Here is a 14,350-nt window from a genome sequence, read left to right on the forward strand (position 1 = left end):
AGACAGTGCGATTGGCACAGGACAGAGCGGAGTTTAGGGCTGTTGTACATAGGGTCACTATGAGTCACAGGCGACTCGACGGCACATAACAACAACAACAACTGTTGCACCAGCATCAACTTATAGCGGACCCTGCAGCAGCTTCCTAGAGGCTGCAAATCACAAAGGAGGAGACTGCCCATCTTTCTCCTGTGGAGCAGCTGGTGGATTTGACCTACCAGAGAGGCATCCGTCACCTTTGGGTGAGCAGCATAACTCCCAAGGGACAGCCCACCAGACCCCCCAGAAGGGGAGAGAGGAGTGTCCCCCAGTTCCTCTCAGTTAAAAAGCCATGAATCTTGTTCAAGATTGAGGTTGGCTTGTAACATTAGCACCGATTCATCACAGTCACAGTTATCTGCAGTGTGTCAGGCACCATGCAGGGCACAGGATGCAAATCGGAGGCACAGTCCTGGCAGACACAGGAGAGATGCACACACAGCTCTATGCTCAGGAACACTTAGTGCTAAGAATTTAAATAAGGATTTACACAAGGAGCAGTTAGCTTTGACTTGGAGGATAAAAAAGCATTTTTGAGAGAAGGAGATGATCTTATTTGGGAATTACGGGCCAAATTCAGTTTTATTTTGCCAGGTAGATGCCAGAGATGGGGTGAGGTGGTGCACAGAGAGGACACTGAGGCAGAAGAAAGCAAGAAATAGAGAGCACAAGGTTCAGAAGTCGATAGTTAAGAACAGGTGTTCAGTGGACGGAACGTGTATACGAGAGTTACATAGTGAAATTTGAGTCAAAAAAAGGAAATTGAGGTCCAAATTGAAGCCTAGTACTGGAGATCTAAGGATCACTGAAGACTCAGACTGTTGCACTGCTAACCTTAGGGCTGAGTTTCTCTGGCAGTTTGAATCCATCAGCAGCCCTGCAGAAGATGGAGAATTTTCTCATTTTACTTACAGCCTCAGAAACTCAGTGAAGGATCAGCTGTGAATTGATTTCTACCCAGCAGCAGCAGGTGAGACAGGAGCTCTAGTGGCATCTCTGGAGTATTAGACATTGTGTTGCTAACTTAAAGGTCAGCAGTTCAAATCCAGTAGCTGTTTTTTGGGATAAAGGTAGGTAGTTTACTCCCTTAGGGATTGCAGCCTCAGAGATCAAGAGAGGATAGCTGAGTCGATTCAAGGGGTAAAATATAGCTCATGTAAAGCAAAACCTGTGAGGGTCAGATTGCCTTGTTTCTCCAGGTCTCACAAGCCTTCCACTTCTCTACCACTTGTTTTAGTGGAAAACATCTCCACTTTCCCTCTCTGGCAGGTTTTCACTTTACCCAGTTTTTGGCTTTTGTAGGTGTTACTGTAGTTGATGATGAGTTCATCTGCCACATTTACATACCAGCTGACAAAAGATTCATTCTTGGAATCTACACTCTAACCATCCCCTAGTTTAGACTCTGTCGCCCCTAGTCTGGAGGTTCTCAGTGCTTCACTCTCCCTCCATGTTAACCCCTGAAGATCCTCCCTGGGAAGCATCTCTCATCAGCCACTATTGTTGTTGTTATTGTTGTGTGCTCTTGTGCCAGAAACTACTCTGAGCTGGCCCACCAGCACGTTCTGAGAGGCAGTAAATCACATGGGAGGAGAATTGCCTGCCTTTGGGATTGCGGCACAGCTTCTTAACACCAGGCTATAAGAGCTCCCTTCATCAGCCATTGCAGGGGTCTGGATATGTTGGAGTGATATCTCCCACAGAAGCCAACTTGTGTGGGGTAATAGAACTGTCAGACCTTGATTAAACAATCCAAATGTAATCACTTTTCTGGAAAAAATGAGAATCTAAGTCCAGAGAAGGGCCTTGGATTAGATACAGGTTATTCAGTGCCAAGATCACTGTGACTTTTAAACGCTAAGAATAACCTTTCAACAGGCCCCACTTTCTGAGTGTTTAGTTCCTTGTAGAAAATTGTTTTGTCTGCTCTAAGACTATCACCAAGGACATTGTTCCCATGTGGTAAAGGGTGCTCTTTGAAGGACTTGCTAGTGACGTATATCCTTGGTCTTAGTTTCTAGAAAAAAATTGTGCTTCTCTTAAGCAAACAGGTTTTGGTTTTGTGTTTCTAGTCTTCTAAAAATTTGATAATAGAGAATAACTGCTTAGAATATCATTTTAGCTAGAGAAGTTTAAAAACTGTCCATGACAAGTTCATGGAATTTGTGATGTACATCTCAAATAAATACCTTTCCATCCCCATTATGGATCTTTCCCTTTATTCTTCTCTCCTGTTGTTGGGTGTTTTTTTTTAATCCATATCCAGTTAGTTATTTCTACTTTCCTGTGTCCAAATAATCCACCTTAAATCCTTGTTAGAACAAAGATAAATAAATAGATACACACACACTGAAAGATAAATACATAGATACACACACGGAGAGACTATTTAGAATACTTGACTAAAATAGGCACGTTTAATTATGGTCTTTGGGTTTCTAATGAGATTCTAGATAACCATGTGAGAGGACAGCTGTACAGCCTTTTCTCTAGTAGATGGGACTAGACTGAGGATCATCTTAAAGAAGCTGTTAAAAGATCAGAATTGTAATTGAAACTCAGCAAATGCATGGCCAAGGATGAGACACTCTCTTGCAGATTTCTCAGCAAGGAACCCTTCCTGCATTATTAGGTCTGTTCATCAGTGATCTTCTCTGTTTTGCCAAAATAACTTTTAAGGAAATTGGCTAGCCAGTAAATTGACTGCTCATCAAAATAAGTCAATAAACAGAGGCCTGTGCATTGGACGAGAGTCTTTTCCTCTTCTGTCACCTTTCTCCAGCAGGTTGAGGCAGCATTACCCAGCAGGAGGAGTAAGTGGGTGAGAACATGGCTTTTCGCTGATGAATATTTGCGAAACATTTTTCTTTTCTCTCTCCCTTTTACCCTCAAACTCTTCTCCTGGAGTTCCAGTTCTGTAGTGCTTCTTCATTTTGGTACATTTGTACAATAATAAGTTGTACTTCCTCTTCATTGCTAGATGCAAAAGGGAAGAGTTTGGTTTTAAGAAAAAGTAAACCTATTACCCCATGTGACTCCGAATGGTCTACAGCATCCACTGCTTATTACTATGTAGAAATTAGTAGACTGTGTATAAAAATCATTTGGGTTTAAAAAAAATAATTAAAAAAATCATTTGGGTTCAGTTTAGTGAATTGGTAGCCAGGCCAGTTAGCAAATCAAGTGAAAGTTTTGACCCTGAAATAGTAATGAATTCTTTTGTTCTGAGAACTTACAGGAGTGATAGCTTTATGAAATTAAAGCTTTTTAAAAGTAATCAACTCATTACCGTGTAGTCAGAACTGACTCAGAGCTGACCCACCAGCAGGTTTTCAGAGGCTGTAAATCATACTGAGGCATTGCTCAGACTTCTTCCCAAGAACCAGTGCCTGCCTTTGATTTGACAGTACAGCCCTCTCTATTAGGCCAGCAGGGCTCTCCTTTTGGATACTGTTGTATATTCCAACTCAAATATGACCATGTAAGTTTTGCTATAATCAAGGATGCTTTTGGCAGAATATGAAATGATCCAGGAAGTATTAAAAGAAGATGGAAATAATATACTGAGTCACTGTATCACAAAGAATTGGCAGACACAGAAGAATTTCATGAAACAACATATGAGCAAGAGCCTATGGTGATGAAAGAAGAAGTTCAGGCTGCTTTGAAGGAAATTGCAAAAAATAAGGCCCCAGGAATAGATAGTATACCAGTTGACATATTTCAGCTAACAGATGCTGCCCTGGACGTGCTCACCTAGATGTGCCAAGAAATCTGGAGAACAACCACTTGGCCAACTGACTGGAAGAGATCTATATTTGTTCCCATTCCAAAGAAGGGTGACCCAACTGAGTATGGAAACTACAGAACAATAGCATTGATTTCACATGCAAGCAAGATTCTACTGAAGATTATCCAAAAAGACTGGAACAGCACATCAGCAGAGAACTGCCAGAAGTCCAGGCTGGGTTTAGAAGGGGTCGTGGTACTAGGGATATTGTACCTGGTGTTAGATGGATCTTAGCTGAAAGCAGGGAATACGAGAGGAATGTATATCAGTGTTTCATTGACCATGTAAAGGCATTTGACTGTGTTGATCATAACAAACTGTGGCTGACTCTGAGAAGAATGGGAATCCCAGAACACTTGATCGTGCTAATGCGAAAGCTATACTTGGACCAGAAGGCAGTCGTCAGAACAGAGCAGGGCAACACTGTATGGTTCAAAATTGGGAAGGGAGTACGCCAGTGATGCGTCCTATCTCCATACCTTTTCAACCTGTATGCAGAATAGATTATCCGGGAGGCTAGGCTCTATGAGGAGAAATGTGGGGTCAAGATTGGTGGAAGATCTATCAACAGTCTGTGTTATGAAGATGACACAACCCTGCTTTCTGAAACTGAGGAGGACCTGAAGCGCATGCTGCAGGGGGTCAAGGACTGCAGCCTTCAATATGGATTGAGGCTCAATGTCAAGAAGACAAAGATACTCACCATTGGGCCAATTGGCAGCATCAGGATGGATGGTGAAGAGATTGAGATTGTTCAAAGCTTTAGTTTGCTTGGCTCCACAGTCAACACTCTTGGCACCAGTAGTCATGAAATTAAAAGACGTATTGCAATGGGAAAGTCTGCTGTTAGGGACCTCTCCAAAGTACTGAAGAGCAATGGTGTCTCTGTGGAGACTAAGGTGCGTCCGATACAGACCATGGTCTTTGCGATCACTTGTTATGCATCAGAGAGTGGACAATGACCAACGAGAATAGGAGAATTGATGCCTTTGAGCTTTGGTGCTGGAGAAGAGTATTGAGAGTACCATGGACTGCTAGGAAAACAGATTCATCCTGGAAAGGGTTAAACCAGGTGGCTCCTTAGAGGCAAGGATTCTGAGGCTCCGTCTAACACACTTTGGACATGTTGTGAGGAGAGACCGGTCCTTGGAGAAGGATATCATGCTTTGGTGGGTGGAGGGACAGCGCAGGAGGGGCAGGCCCTCTATGAGGTGGATTGATTCAGTGACTGGGGTAATCGGTATGGGAGTGTCAGAAACAGTGCAACTGGCACAGGACAGAGCAAAGTTTAGGGCTGTTGTACATAGGGTCGCTATGAATCACAAGCAATTCAACGGCACATAACAACAACATAAATCAAAAAGAAAGAGGGTCCTCATCTTTCTCTAGCAGAGAAGCTGGTGAATTTGAATGATCTGCGTTTAGGTTGACAGTGCATCTCCTTACCACCTGGCTACTAGAGCGCCCTCTCTGGGTACTGGATGTTAGCATCCACTATCAAATTAAACAGCTACCCTCTGTAGTTGGTGGCCTAGTAGTACTGAGGCATACAGTTCAGATCCACCAGCTGCTTTGAGGGAGAAAGATGGGCAGTCTCCTCTTGTGCAGTGTACAGTGTACAGCTTCTGAAAACCTGCAGAAGCGTCAGCTATGAGTCAGTTCTGACTTGACGGCACACAACAACAACAACAACAGTAGCATTTTAGAGGCCTAGTGGGTGAGGAATTGCGCTGCTAACCCAATGGCAGGCAGGCCGAATACACTTAACCGCTCCACGGGAGAAAGATGAGCAGTCCTCTCCCATGCTGTTTACAGCCTGTTTACACACTGGAGATTCAGCTGTGAGTTGGTTTCAAACTTGAAGGCACATGATAGCAACAACTGGTGCCTTGTCCATGGGGAGTCCTGCTGTTAACCTGAAGGCTGTGCCTCGGCAGTGTGAATCCCCCAGCACGTCCAAAGGAGAGAGCTGGGTATCTCCTCCCATTCAGTGTATGATTTCAGAAGCCCTTTAGAGGGATAGCCAGGAGTCAGTTCCAACAAAACAATGAGGTTGTTGATTTGGTTTGTTTTTTATTTTAGATTAGTGTTCCAACTAATGACATGAACAATAATAATTCTCCTTACACATACGCACTAGTGAATAGACTAAACCAGATCCTTAAATCATATTCTTCTCTTATCCCTTTTTCTCCACCCAATAATATAAATCCTGTAGCACGTGGTTAAAAGGGAGAATGAGGAGGTTTGAGGTCAGTGTGCTGGCAGCTGTGGAAGCAGAGAAAATCCCGTCGCTTTAGTGAGTAACTTCCTTGTGTTTTCTGCTCAGATCCTGGAGCTACACCCACAGCCCCTTTCCCCACAGGCCCTGAGGCAAGGTGGCATGGCCAGGGTCCTCTCACAGCTTTGTGTCAAAGGCAGAAATGAAACCTGTATGGGCTTGCTGAGTAGAATGCTGCTGAGCTGCCCCCCTCAAGGACCGACAACCAGCAGTAGATGTGGTCCCTGTGCCACATTTCCATCAGCTCACCCACCTGCGAGGGCAGCGTGAAGAGAATGTCCCTTCTGCACTGGATGGAGTGAGACCTACGCTCAGCCACCAGTCTCACCACCTTGGCATCTCCTACCTAAGGAGACGTCTTTAATGAGCCATCTGGGTGGGAAGGTGGCCTCCTCAACATTGAGAAGTGTATGGGTTTAATAATACAACCTCTCATATTTTAATAATAGTCACCAACTTACACAGCACTGTGCTTTACTAAGATTTACTTTATTTCTTCAATCTCACCATAACTATGTGGCATGGGTCTATCTTTTCATTCTACAGATGAGGTAGAGAGAGGTTAACTAATTATTTGATGACGTACAGCTTGTTTTAGTAGTAATGCCAAGATTAGAATCCCGTCAGCAAGGCAGTATCCTGTGCTATTAGCCACTGCTCCACATTTCCATTTAAGCAAAAGTTAATTGCATTTGTACCCGGTCTCCAAGCCTACACAGCTGGTCAGACTTTGGACACTGTGTCTGATTGGTATGTGGCATGCAACTGAATCTGAGGAGGAAATTTCTTTGTCACAGAGACAACAACATTTGTCTGTAAAAATCAGAGCTAACCAAATAAAGTAGATCCAATAAAAATTCCTTATGTGGATGAGATGGCCTTCGAGAGAAGCAGCAGTCCCTCTCCTTGTTTGCTGCCGGGATATGGAGATCAGTATGAACCACTTAATAAGTAAATGCTTACTGAGTGCCTGTGAGCCAATGTTATAACTAGCTTCACTTTAATTTTTGGCCTTGAAAATTTTCCATTGAAAAGAATTGGATCACACTGGGCTCACACAGTAAGGGGGGTTTCTGAAGCTTTCAGCATAAGGAAGGATAAGACATAATTAAAAATCAGAATGTACCTATATAATTGTCTAATAATGCTGACCTAGTGATAGGAAACTGCGCTGCAAACCCAAAAGCACATGATTTGAATCCACCAGCTACTCCGCAGAAGAAGGATGGGCACTCTCCTTCCCTACAAGTTATTTCCTCTGAACACCTGCTAGAGGGTCAGCTATGGGTTGGTTACAACTCAACAGCAAACAACTACAACTACAACACATGGGAGCTCTGGTGCTTTAATGGTAAAGAGTTGCTGTGCCAACCTAAAGGAAGTGGTTTGAATCCCCCCCAGTTGCTCCACAGGAGAAAGGTGGGCAAGCTCCTACCATGGGGTTTACTCAGCTATGAGTTGGTTCCAACGTGATGGCACATGACAACAACAATGACTGACCGAAAGGCAGTCCGGTGGTCTACTGGGTAAGGAGATGCACTGCCATCCCAATGCCAGGCAGTTCTAGTCCAGCAGCCTTTTGCAGGAGAAAGATGAGCAGTCTCCTCTCCTGAGATTTATAACCCCCAAAACTTAACTGGAAGGTCTGCAATGGGTGGGTCCCACCTCAATGGCTCATAATAAGAACAACAGCTATAACTATAATGGAAGTGCTATAAGCAGATGGCTTTAACAAGCAGAAATTCATCTCTATATTGAGGAGGTTCCTTGCCACTGAGTTGGAATCAACTCATAACTGACCCTCCATTCAATTTCCAAGGCTGGAAATCACACAGATTGTCCATCTTTCTCCTGTGGAGTTGCTGAGGGGTTCAAACCCCTAGAGAGGCATGGCCTTTGGGTGAGCAGTACAGCTCCTGACAGACTAGACCACCACTTGTCTTTTCTTATTATGTACCATTGAGTTGCAACTCCTAGCTGCCTCTCCAATGGCTTTTCAGAGAGCACAGAAGGAGAGTGTCCATCGTTCTACATCCCATGGAGCAGCTGGTTGATTCAAACCTTGTGCCTCCGGGTTGCAGTGCAACTCTTTACCACAAAGCCACCAGAGCTCCACAGAAGTCCTGATTCAGGGCACCAGCTCTAGGGGAAGGCATGCTTTTTCTGTCAGCTCTCAAGATGGTCCTTGTCTGTCTAGTTTCTATTTCATGGCTCCTAGGAATTCTCCCTCCCCTCTGCTTACCCAGTTTGCTCTTTTTCTCTTGTAAGAGAGTGACTCAGAACACACCCTACACTAATTCTGCCTTATCAACAAAACAGAGAACTTGTTAGCAAATGGGATTATACCCTCGAGCATAGAGGTTATGATTTACAATACTTGTTTTGGGGGAATACAGTTAAATCCATAAGTGTACTCTAATTTAAAATAAAAAAACATCTCTTATTAATGGCCTTATGAAAATTGTGCAAGCTGGCCAATTAATAAGATTGTCGTCTGACGTGAAGTCTACCTTGGCCTGGGTAATTGCCAAGGAAGTGAGGTCCTGGGGATGAGCACAAGACAATGACTCCCTGTTCCAAGTAGAGTCATTAAGAATGCAAGAGCACTAATGCACAGAGGCTGCTTCCAGGGTGCCACTGATGCCAGGGCCACAGCAGGAAAACCCCAGCCGACATTCAAGTCTCTCATTTCATAATAAACAGAGAACAATGTCGGGCCAGCCTACCCCCCATGGTAGGGAAGACAAAGAACCAGCATTGAAGGAGCCTCCCTCGTGTGCCAGTTTCAGTATATATTGTCTCAATTCAGAGATGCCAAAATAGTCCAGTAGTTTTCCATGTGTGCATTTGACAACGAAATTGTGAGCAAGGCCAGAGGAAAGTGCATGAGACCTTAAAGCCAAGCCCTGGTGCTTCACCTGAACTCAAGTCAGTTTTGGCAGCCTAGCCAGTGTACAAGGTCCCTTTAACACTGCACAGCCCAGCCCAGGCCCTGCCGCAGATCCAGATAAGGGCAGTGCTGGGCTCCAGGCCTTTCTGATCAAAGCCTCAGATCCCTGGCAGTGGCCCAGGTCCTACGTACCTTTGTCTGCAGGTATCTCTTAGCTGAACTCTTGCCTCACCTTCTGACTTACATTTCGTTCACTAGACTAGCAGTGACAATAATAACAAGAGCTAATCTTGTTAATGAAGCTCTAGTGTGTTGTTACTATTAACTGTGGGTCATAGCGACCCTGTGAACAACAGATCTGAACCTTGCCCTGCCTGCACCATGCTGACGGTCCCTCTTATGCCCAAGCCCACTGTTACAGTCACTTTGTCAATCCATCTTGTTGACAGTCCTCCTCTTTCTGCAACCCTCTCCCTTTCCCAGTCTGATGACATTTTCCAAAGACTGGCCCCTCCTGACATGGCCAAAGTATGAGTGAGAGCACTTTTCACCATCCTTGCCTGTAAGAACCACTCTGGTTACACTTCCTCCAAGACAGATTAATTTTGTTCTTCTTTTGGTATTCCATGGGATATTTCATACTCTTCTCCAACACCACAATTCAGAGGCATCGATTCTTTTTTCTTATTCATTATCCAACATTCAGATGCATACAAAACAACTGAAAATACCAGGCGTGGGTCAGGCACAACTTAGCTTTTAAATGTATACCCTTGCACTTGAGCACTTTGGAGAATCCTTGACAGCAGATTTCCCCAATGCAACATGTCTTTTGGTTTCAACTTTTTATTCTATCAAGATTAAAAGAGGTGTTGTGTATTACATCTTGGGATAAGCACTCTGTACTTTATCTTACATAACTAACTTCACAGCAGCCCTTGGGGTAGGCACCATCACTATCATTTCTCTCCTCTATTTGCAATGAAGTAAATTCTAGCTCGTGGTACCTCCCTGTGTGTCAGAATAGAACTGTGTTCCATAAGATTGTCAGTAAATTATTTCTCTGAAGTAGACTGCCAGATATTTCTTCCCAGACCCCACTGGGTGGACTTGAACTCCAGCCTTTTGGCTAAACTGATTGCATTAACCTGTGCCACCTAGGGATTCCTTATGATCTCACGATCTTTGCATCCCACATGCACCACAGAGGCAAACAAGTTAGGTAATTTACCTGAGGTCACGCAAAAACCTCATTGTTGTCAAGTTGGAACCAACTCACCTGACCCCAGCAGGCTTTCAGCGGCTGTAAATCACCTGGTAGGAAACTGCCATCTTTCTCTCTCGAAGTAGGTGGTGAGTTCAAACTACCTGCCTTTGGCTTGGCAGTGCAACTCTGTCCACTAGGCCTCCAGGGCTCCCCCAAATGGCTTGTCTGGGGCAACCCAAGCCCACCTTTCTCAGAGCTGCTTCAGACACCATGTGTAAATCACCTCTGACTTTTGACTACCTTAAGAATATCTGTCCCTTAGTGCAGGCCACAACCACCCACATCTCTCAAACTTTTATTCAGGAACTAGAAATGCCGGTCTAATCTGGATATTTTTCTCAGCTCTTTAACAACTCTGCTTCTGGTCAAGTAATGTGTTTAGACAACAGTTCTATGTATGTTCATCACCTTATTTATTAATATGCACGGTCAAATCTTGTTTTGTGGAAAAGAAGACTTGGTATTTAAACTGTTTTTAACTCAACTATGTAAAACAAGCAGGACTCAGAAAACTCATTGCTGTCAAGTTAGAGCAAACTCATTGCTACCCTCCATCGGGTTTCTGAGGCAATAAATCCCACAGGAGGCGATTTCCCATCCTTCTCCCTTGAAAGAAAGATTCAAAACACCGGGAAAGACGCCATCTTTGGTTTAGCCGAACAACTCCCTATGAACTCTCCCACCAGAGCTCAAACTTGAACATGAATTCTGTTTTAATAGTCAGCACTTAATTCCATGCCAGCATTGTGCCATATATTAGAGATCAGTCTCAGGGAAAATCATGGTCTTAGCAGACTTAGATCTTTAACCAAATGTTAAAGAAGTAGATTGTCTTATCCTGTATAATAGTTTACTCTAAGACCTATTGGAGAGCATGACGTCACTAAAGAAAAGGCAGACACACAGAGCTGTAAAGAGCTCTAGACAACAGGCTGTTACACACACAGTTCTGCGTTGCCAGCACCAACAAATATTAACCTTCAAGTAGAGGCGTGGGCAGCACACAGATGGACAGATACACACAAGTGAATGGGATTACGCTCACTATTGTGCATAGACGTGGCAGATGATCGTTCAACGTGAATTCTTGTATGTGCTGTAGGTGGGCCCATGTATACAACAGAGCAGAGACAAAATAATGTAAACTTCTTAACCAACTCAACTCGCTGAAGGAAGAGGTCACTGGCCAAGTAACCTTAGAATCACAAGGGGAGATAAAGACTCATTTCTCTGTAGAGACCACTGAAATTGCCATTGTCAAGTTAATAGGAAGGAAATTCAATTAGAAAGGTAGAATAATTAATGGGACAATTTATTAGCCATTCACTTTCTTTGAGCATACCCTGGATATTTACAAATACGTTAAATATGTACAAGTACATTAATACTGAACTCATTGCCTTCAAGCCAGAACCAATTCATGGCTGGCCCTCTGGTGCATTTCTGAGGCTGGTTATGCACGTAAGGAGATTGCCCATCTTTCTCTCAAAGAGCCACTGGTGGGTTCCAGCTGCCAGGGAGGCATCGCCACTGGATTGGCAGTGCAATTCCCTACAGACAACACCAGCAGAGGTTTTTTTTAAAAGTTCATGTTCTGGGTCCACTAGCAGCTCAAGGAGCAGAGAATGGGCGATCTCCTCGAGTGTGGTTTACAGCCTAAGAAACGCTCTGTGAAGGGTCAGCCGTGAGTCAGCTCGGACAAGGACCGTGAGGGAGTGATGATGTAATCAGTAACACCAGGAAGGAATGCCCTCCTAGGGACAGTGAACCATCCAAGATGCACAGGCAGGGAGGGTGGGCAAGAGGAGCCGATGGAAAGGTTAGCACAGGGAGGAAGTGCAGACCGTACACTTACAGGAAACAGTTGTGTTCTCAGGGGTTTGGTGGGTTTTGCTTTTTTTAGCTCATTTGTTTATTTTCATGTGAGGCAGTACTTAGACGGTGATGATAGTTTTCACTGATGTAAATTCTAGCACGCAGACTTAGTTACCATTAAGTGTGTTAACGGCCTTCTCTTCTCCTCTGTCCAGGATATCTGCGCCCGAGCTTACCTGGCCCTCCGTCATCACACAAACCTACTGATCATCCTCTTCTCCATGATGCTAATGACCGGAATGCCCCAGCTGACCAGCAAAGAAGATATTGAATATATCCGAGATGCCCTAACAGTGGGGAAGAATGAGGAGGATGCAAAAAAGTATTTTCTTGATCAGATTGAGGTTTGCAGAGACAAAGGATGGACTGTGCAATTTAATTGGTTCCTGCACCTTGTTCTTGGTATCAAACAAGGAGAGAAGCATTCAGCCTAATAGTACTCTGGACCACAATTAAGGAACAAGTTACTAGCCTAAAGCTTTAAGTTAGCATGCCATTCATCCCACACAGATTTAACAAAACAACAACACAACTGGTCTGCATCGATGTGAAAATCGGGACTTTGTAAATACAGGCATTTTCCCAGCTTAACTTTTCACTGGAGAAAACAAACAAACAAAAAAATAACATTGCTGACTGTTTGCTTTGGTAATATCTAATGTAGGCTTATTTGTAGGTTTGTTGGGGATCTTTTTATCCTATTTGTATCAGTGAGACTAGAGGATATTCTGAGTTAAATAGACTAAAGACTTCCTTAGTGTGTCTGACATTGTGACTTAACTTATTATTGGATGCTTCTGGAAATGCTTTAGACTCATTGGTGGCTTTTTTTCCCCCACCAGATTTTAGTCAACTGTCTATTTTTGTTTTCTCTGTTTTAAGCAGTAGTCAAAGCATGTGACTGCTAACTCGGAAGGTCAGCACTTGGAACCCACCAGCTGCTCCACAGGAGAGAGTTGTACCAGTCAGCTCCCATAAAGATTTACAGCCTCCCCCCCCCCCCGACCCTGTGGGCAGTTCTGCTCTGTCCTACAAGGTCAGTAGGAATTGAAATGAGTTTTATGGCAGTGGCTGTGGGTGTGTTATGCAACTCTTTACAGGAGGAAAAAAAATGCATTCTCTGTACCAGTTGTCCCCCAATTTAAATGACACTTCCAACAGTGTCTTAGCTGTTAAAAAGGTAACACTGGTGAGTTAGTCTTTTTACTGACTTTCTCAGTCAGGTTCCTTCACAGTGTACAACAGAGGCAGACAAACCCCAAATGGAAAAACTGAACCACGGGCCATCCTCCTTCCCTGCTGGTCTGGTTACAGAGTTACGAATGTGAAAAACAAAAATGAGACCAGATGCAAGTACTGCAGCCTTCAACCTAGGAAACAGGAACGAGCTGGGAGGACTCATTCCTTGGCCTTTACATCTTCCTCCGTCCCTTCCTCTCGTGCCTCCCTTCTCATTTTCCTCACTCCCCGCTCTCCCCTAATCTGTAACATGGAGTCATGAAATCTTTGAGACACCTTTACCCTAGAACTCAAAAAACTCGTGGAAAAGGTGGTTCTCCTTTAGCATTACTGAAATTTTAGGTACTTCCTTGTAAATACTTTTATAAGGTTAGGGGTTTTTAGTGATACTATTAAAGGAGAAATTCTAGAAGATAAGAGCCAGCTTCTAAATATGTTCATTTTAAATTCTGCTTGGCGGAATATTTCCTTTTTTTAAATTATTTTTTCCTTGTTGATAGATGAAGACATTTGACAGCTAAAAAAAGATTCCAAGTCAGAAAGAACACTACTTGTGCTGTGCTTTCCTAAACTTCAAAGGCTGTTAAACATCAAGGAATTCTACTGATTTCCTGAAAATAATTGAAATGTCTTCTTTAAAGACTATGTTAATTTCTTAACTATTTTTCTATTTATGAGTCATGTTGTTTAACCATAGGGAACTATCACTAGGTTACTTTAAAAACATTTTAAAATCACCTGTATTTAATAGCTAACACCTTACATTTGGGAGGGTGTCTAAGTTTAAATGTTGCTGTTGTTGTTGTTGTGTGCCGTAGAGTCGGACTAATGCACAGCTGGCCCTCCAGCAGGCTTCCCAAGGCTGTAAATCGCACAGGAGGAGATTCCCTAGCTCTTCACTGGAGCAGCTGGTGGAAGACTGAAATTGTGTGCCTTTAATTTGACAAAGTAGCTCCTTACCACTAGACT

General features: G+C 43.6%; 1 protein-coding gene across 1 annotated transcript in view; it reads left to right on the forward strand.

The window, feature by feature from the left end:
* PIK3CG (phosphatidylinositol-4,5-bisphosphate 3-kinase, catalytic subunit gamma) overlaps nucleotides 1-12,576 on the forward strand; it is a 57,026-nt gene extending 44,450 nt beyond the window's left edge. Inside the window, exon 11 of the mRNA XM_006882623.1 lies at nucleotides 12,298-12,576. Within this exon, the coding sequence (XP_006882685.1) occupies nucleotides 12,298-12,576 (279 nt within the window). The remainder of the gene's footprint in view (nucleotides 1-12,297) is intronic.
* The last annotated feature ends 1,774 nt before the right edge of the window (nucleotides 12,577-14,350 follow it).

The sequence above is a fragment of the Elephantulus edwardii genome, unplaced genomic scaffold (assembly GCF_000299155.1).
Source record: "Elephantulus edwardii isolate Elephantulus edwardi_28Jun2011 unplaced genomic scaffold, EleEdw1.0 scaffold00022, whole genome shotgun sequence".
Lineage (NCBI taxonomy): Eukaryota > Metazoa > Chordata > Mammalia > Macroscelidea > Macroscelididae > Elephantulus > Elephantulus edwardii.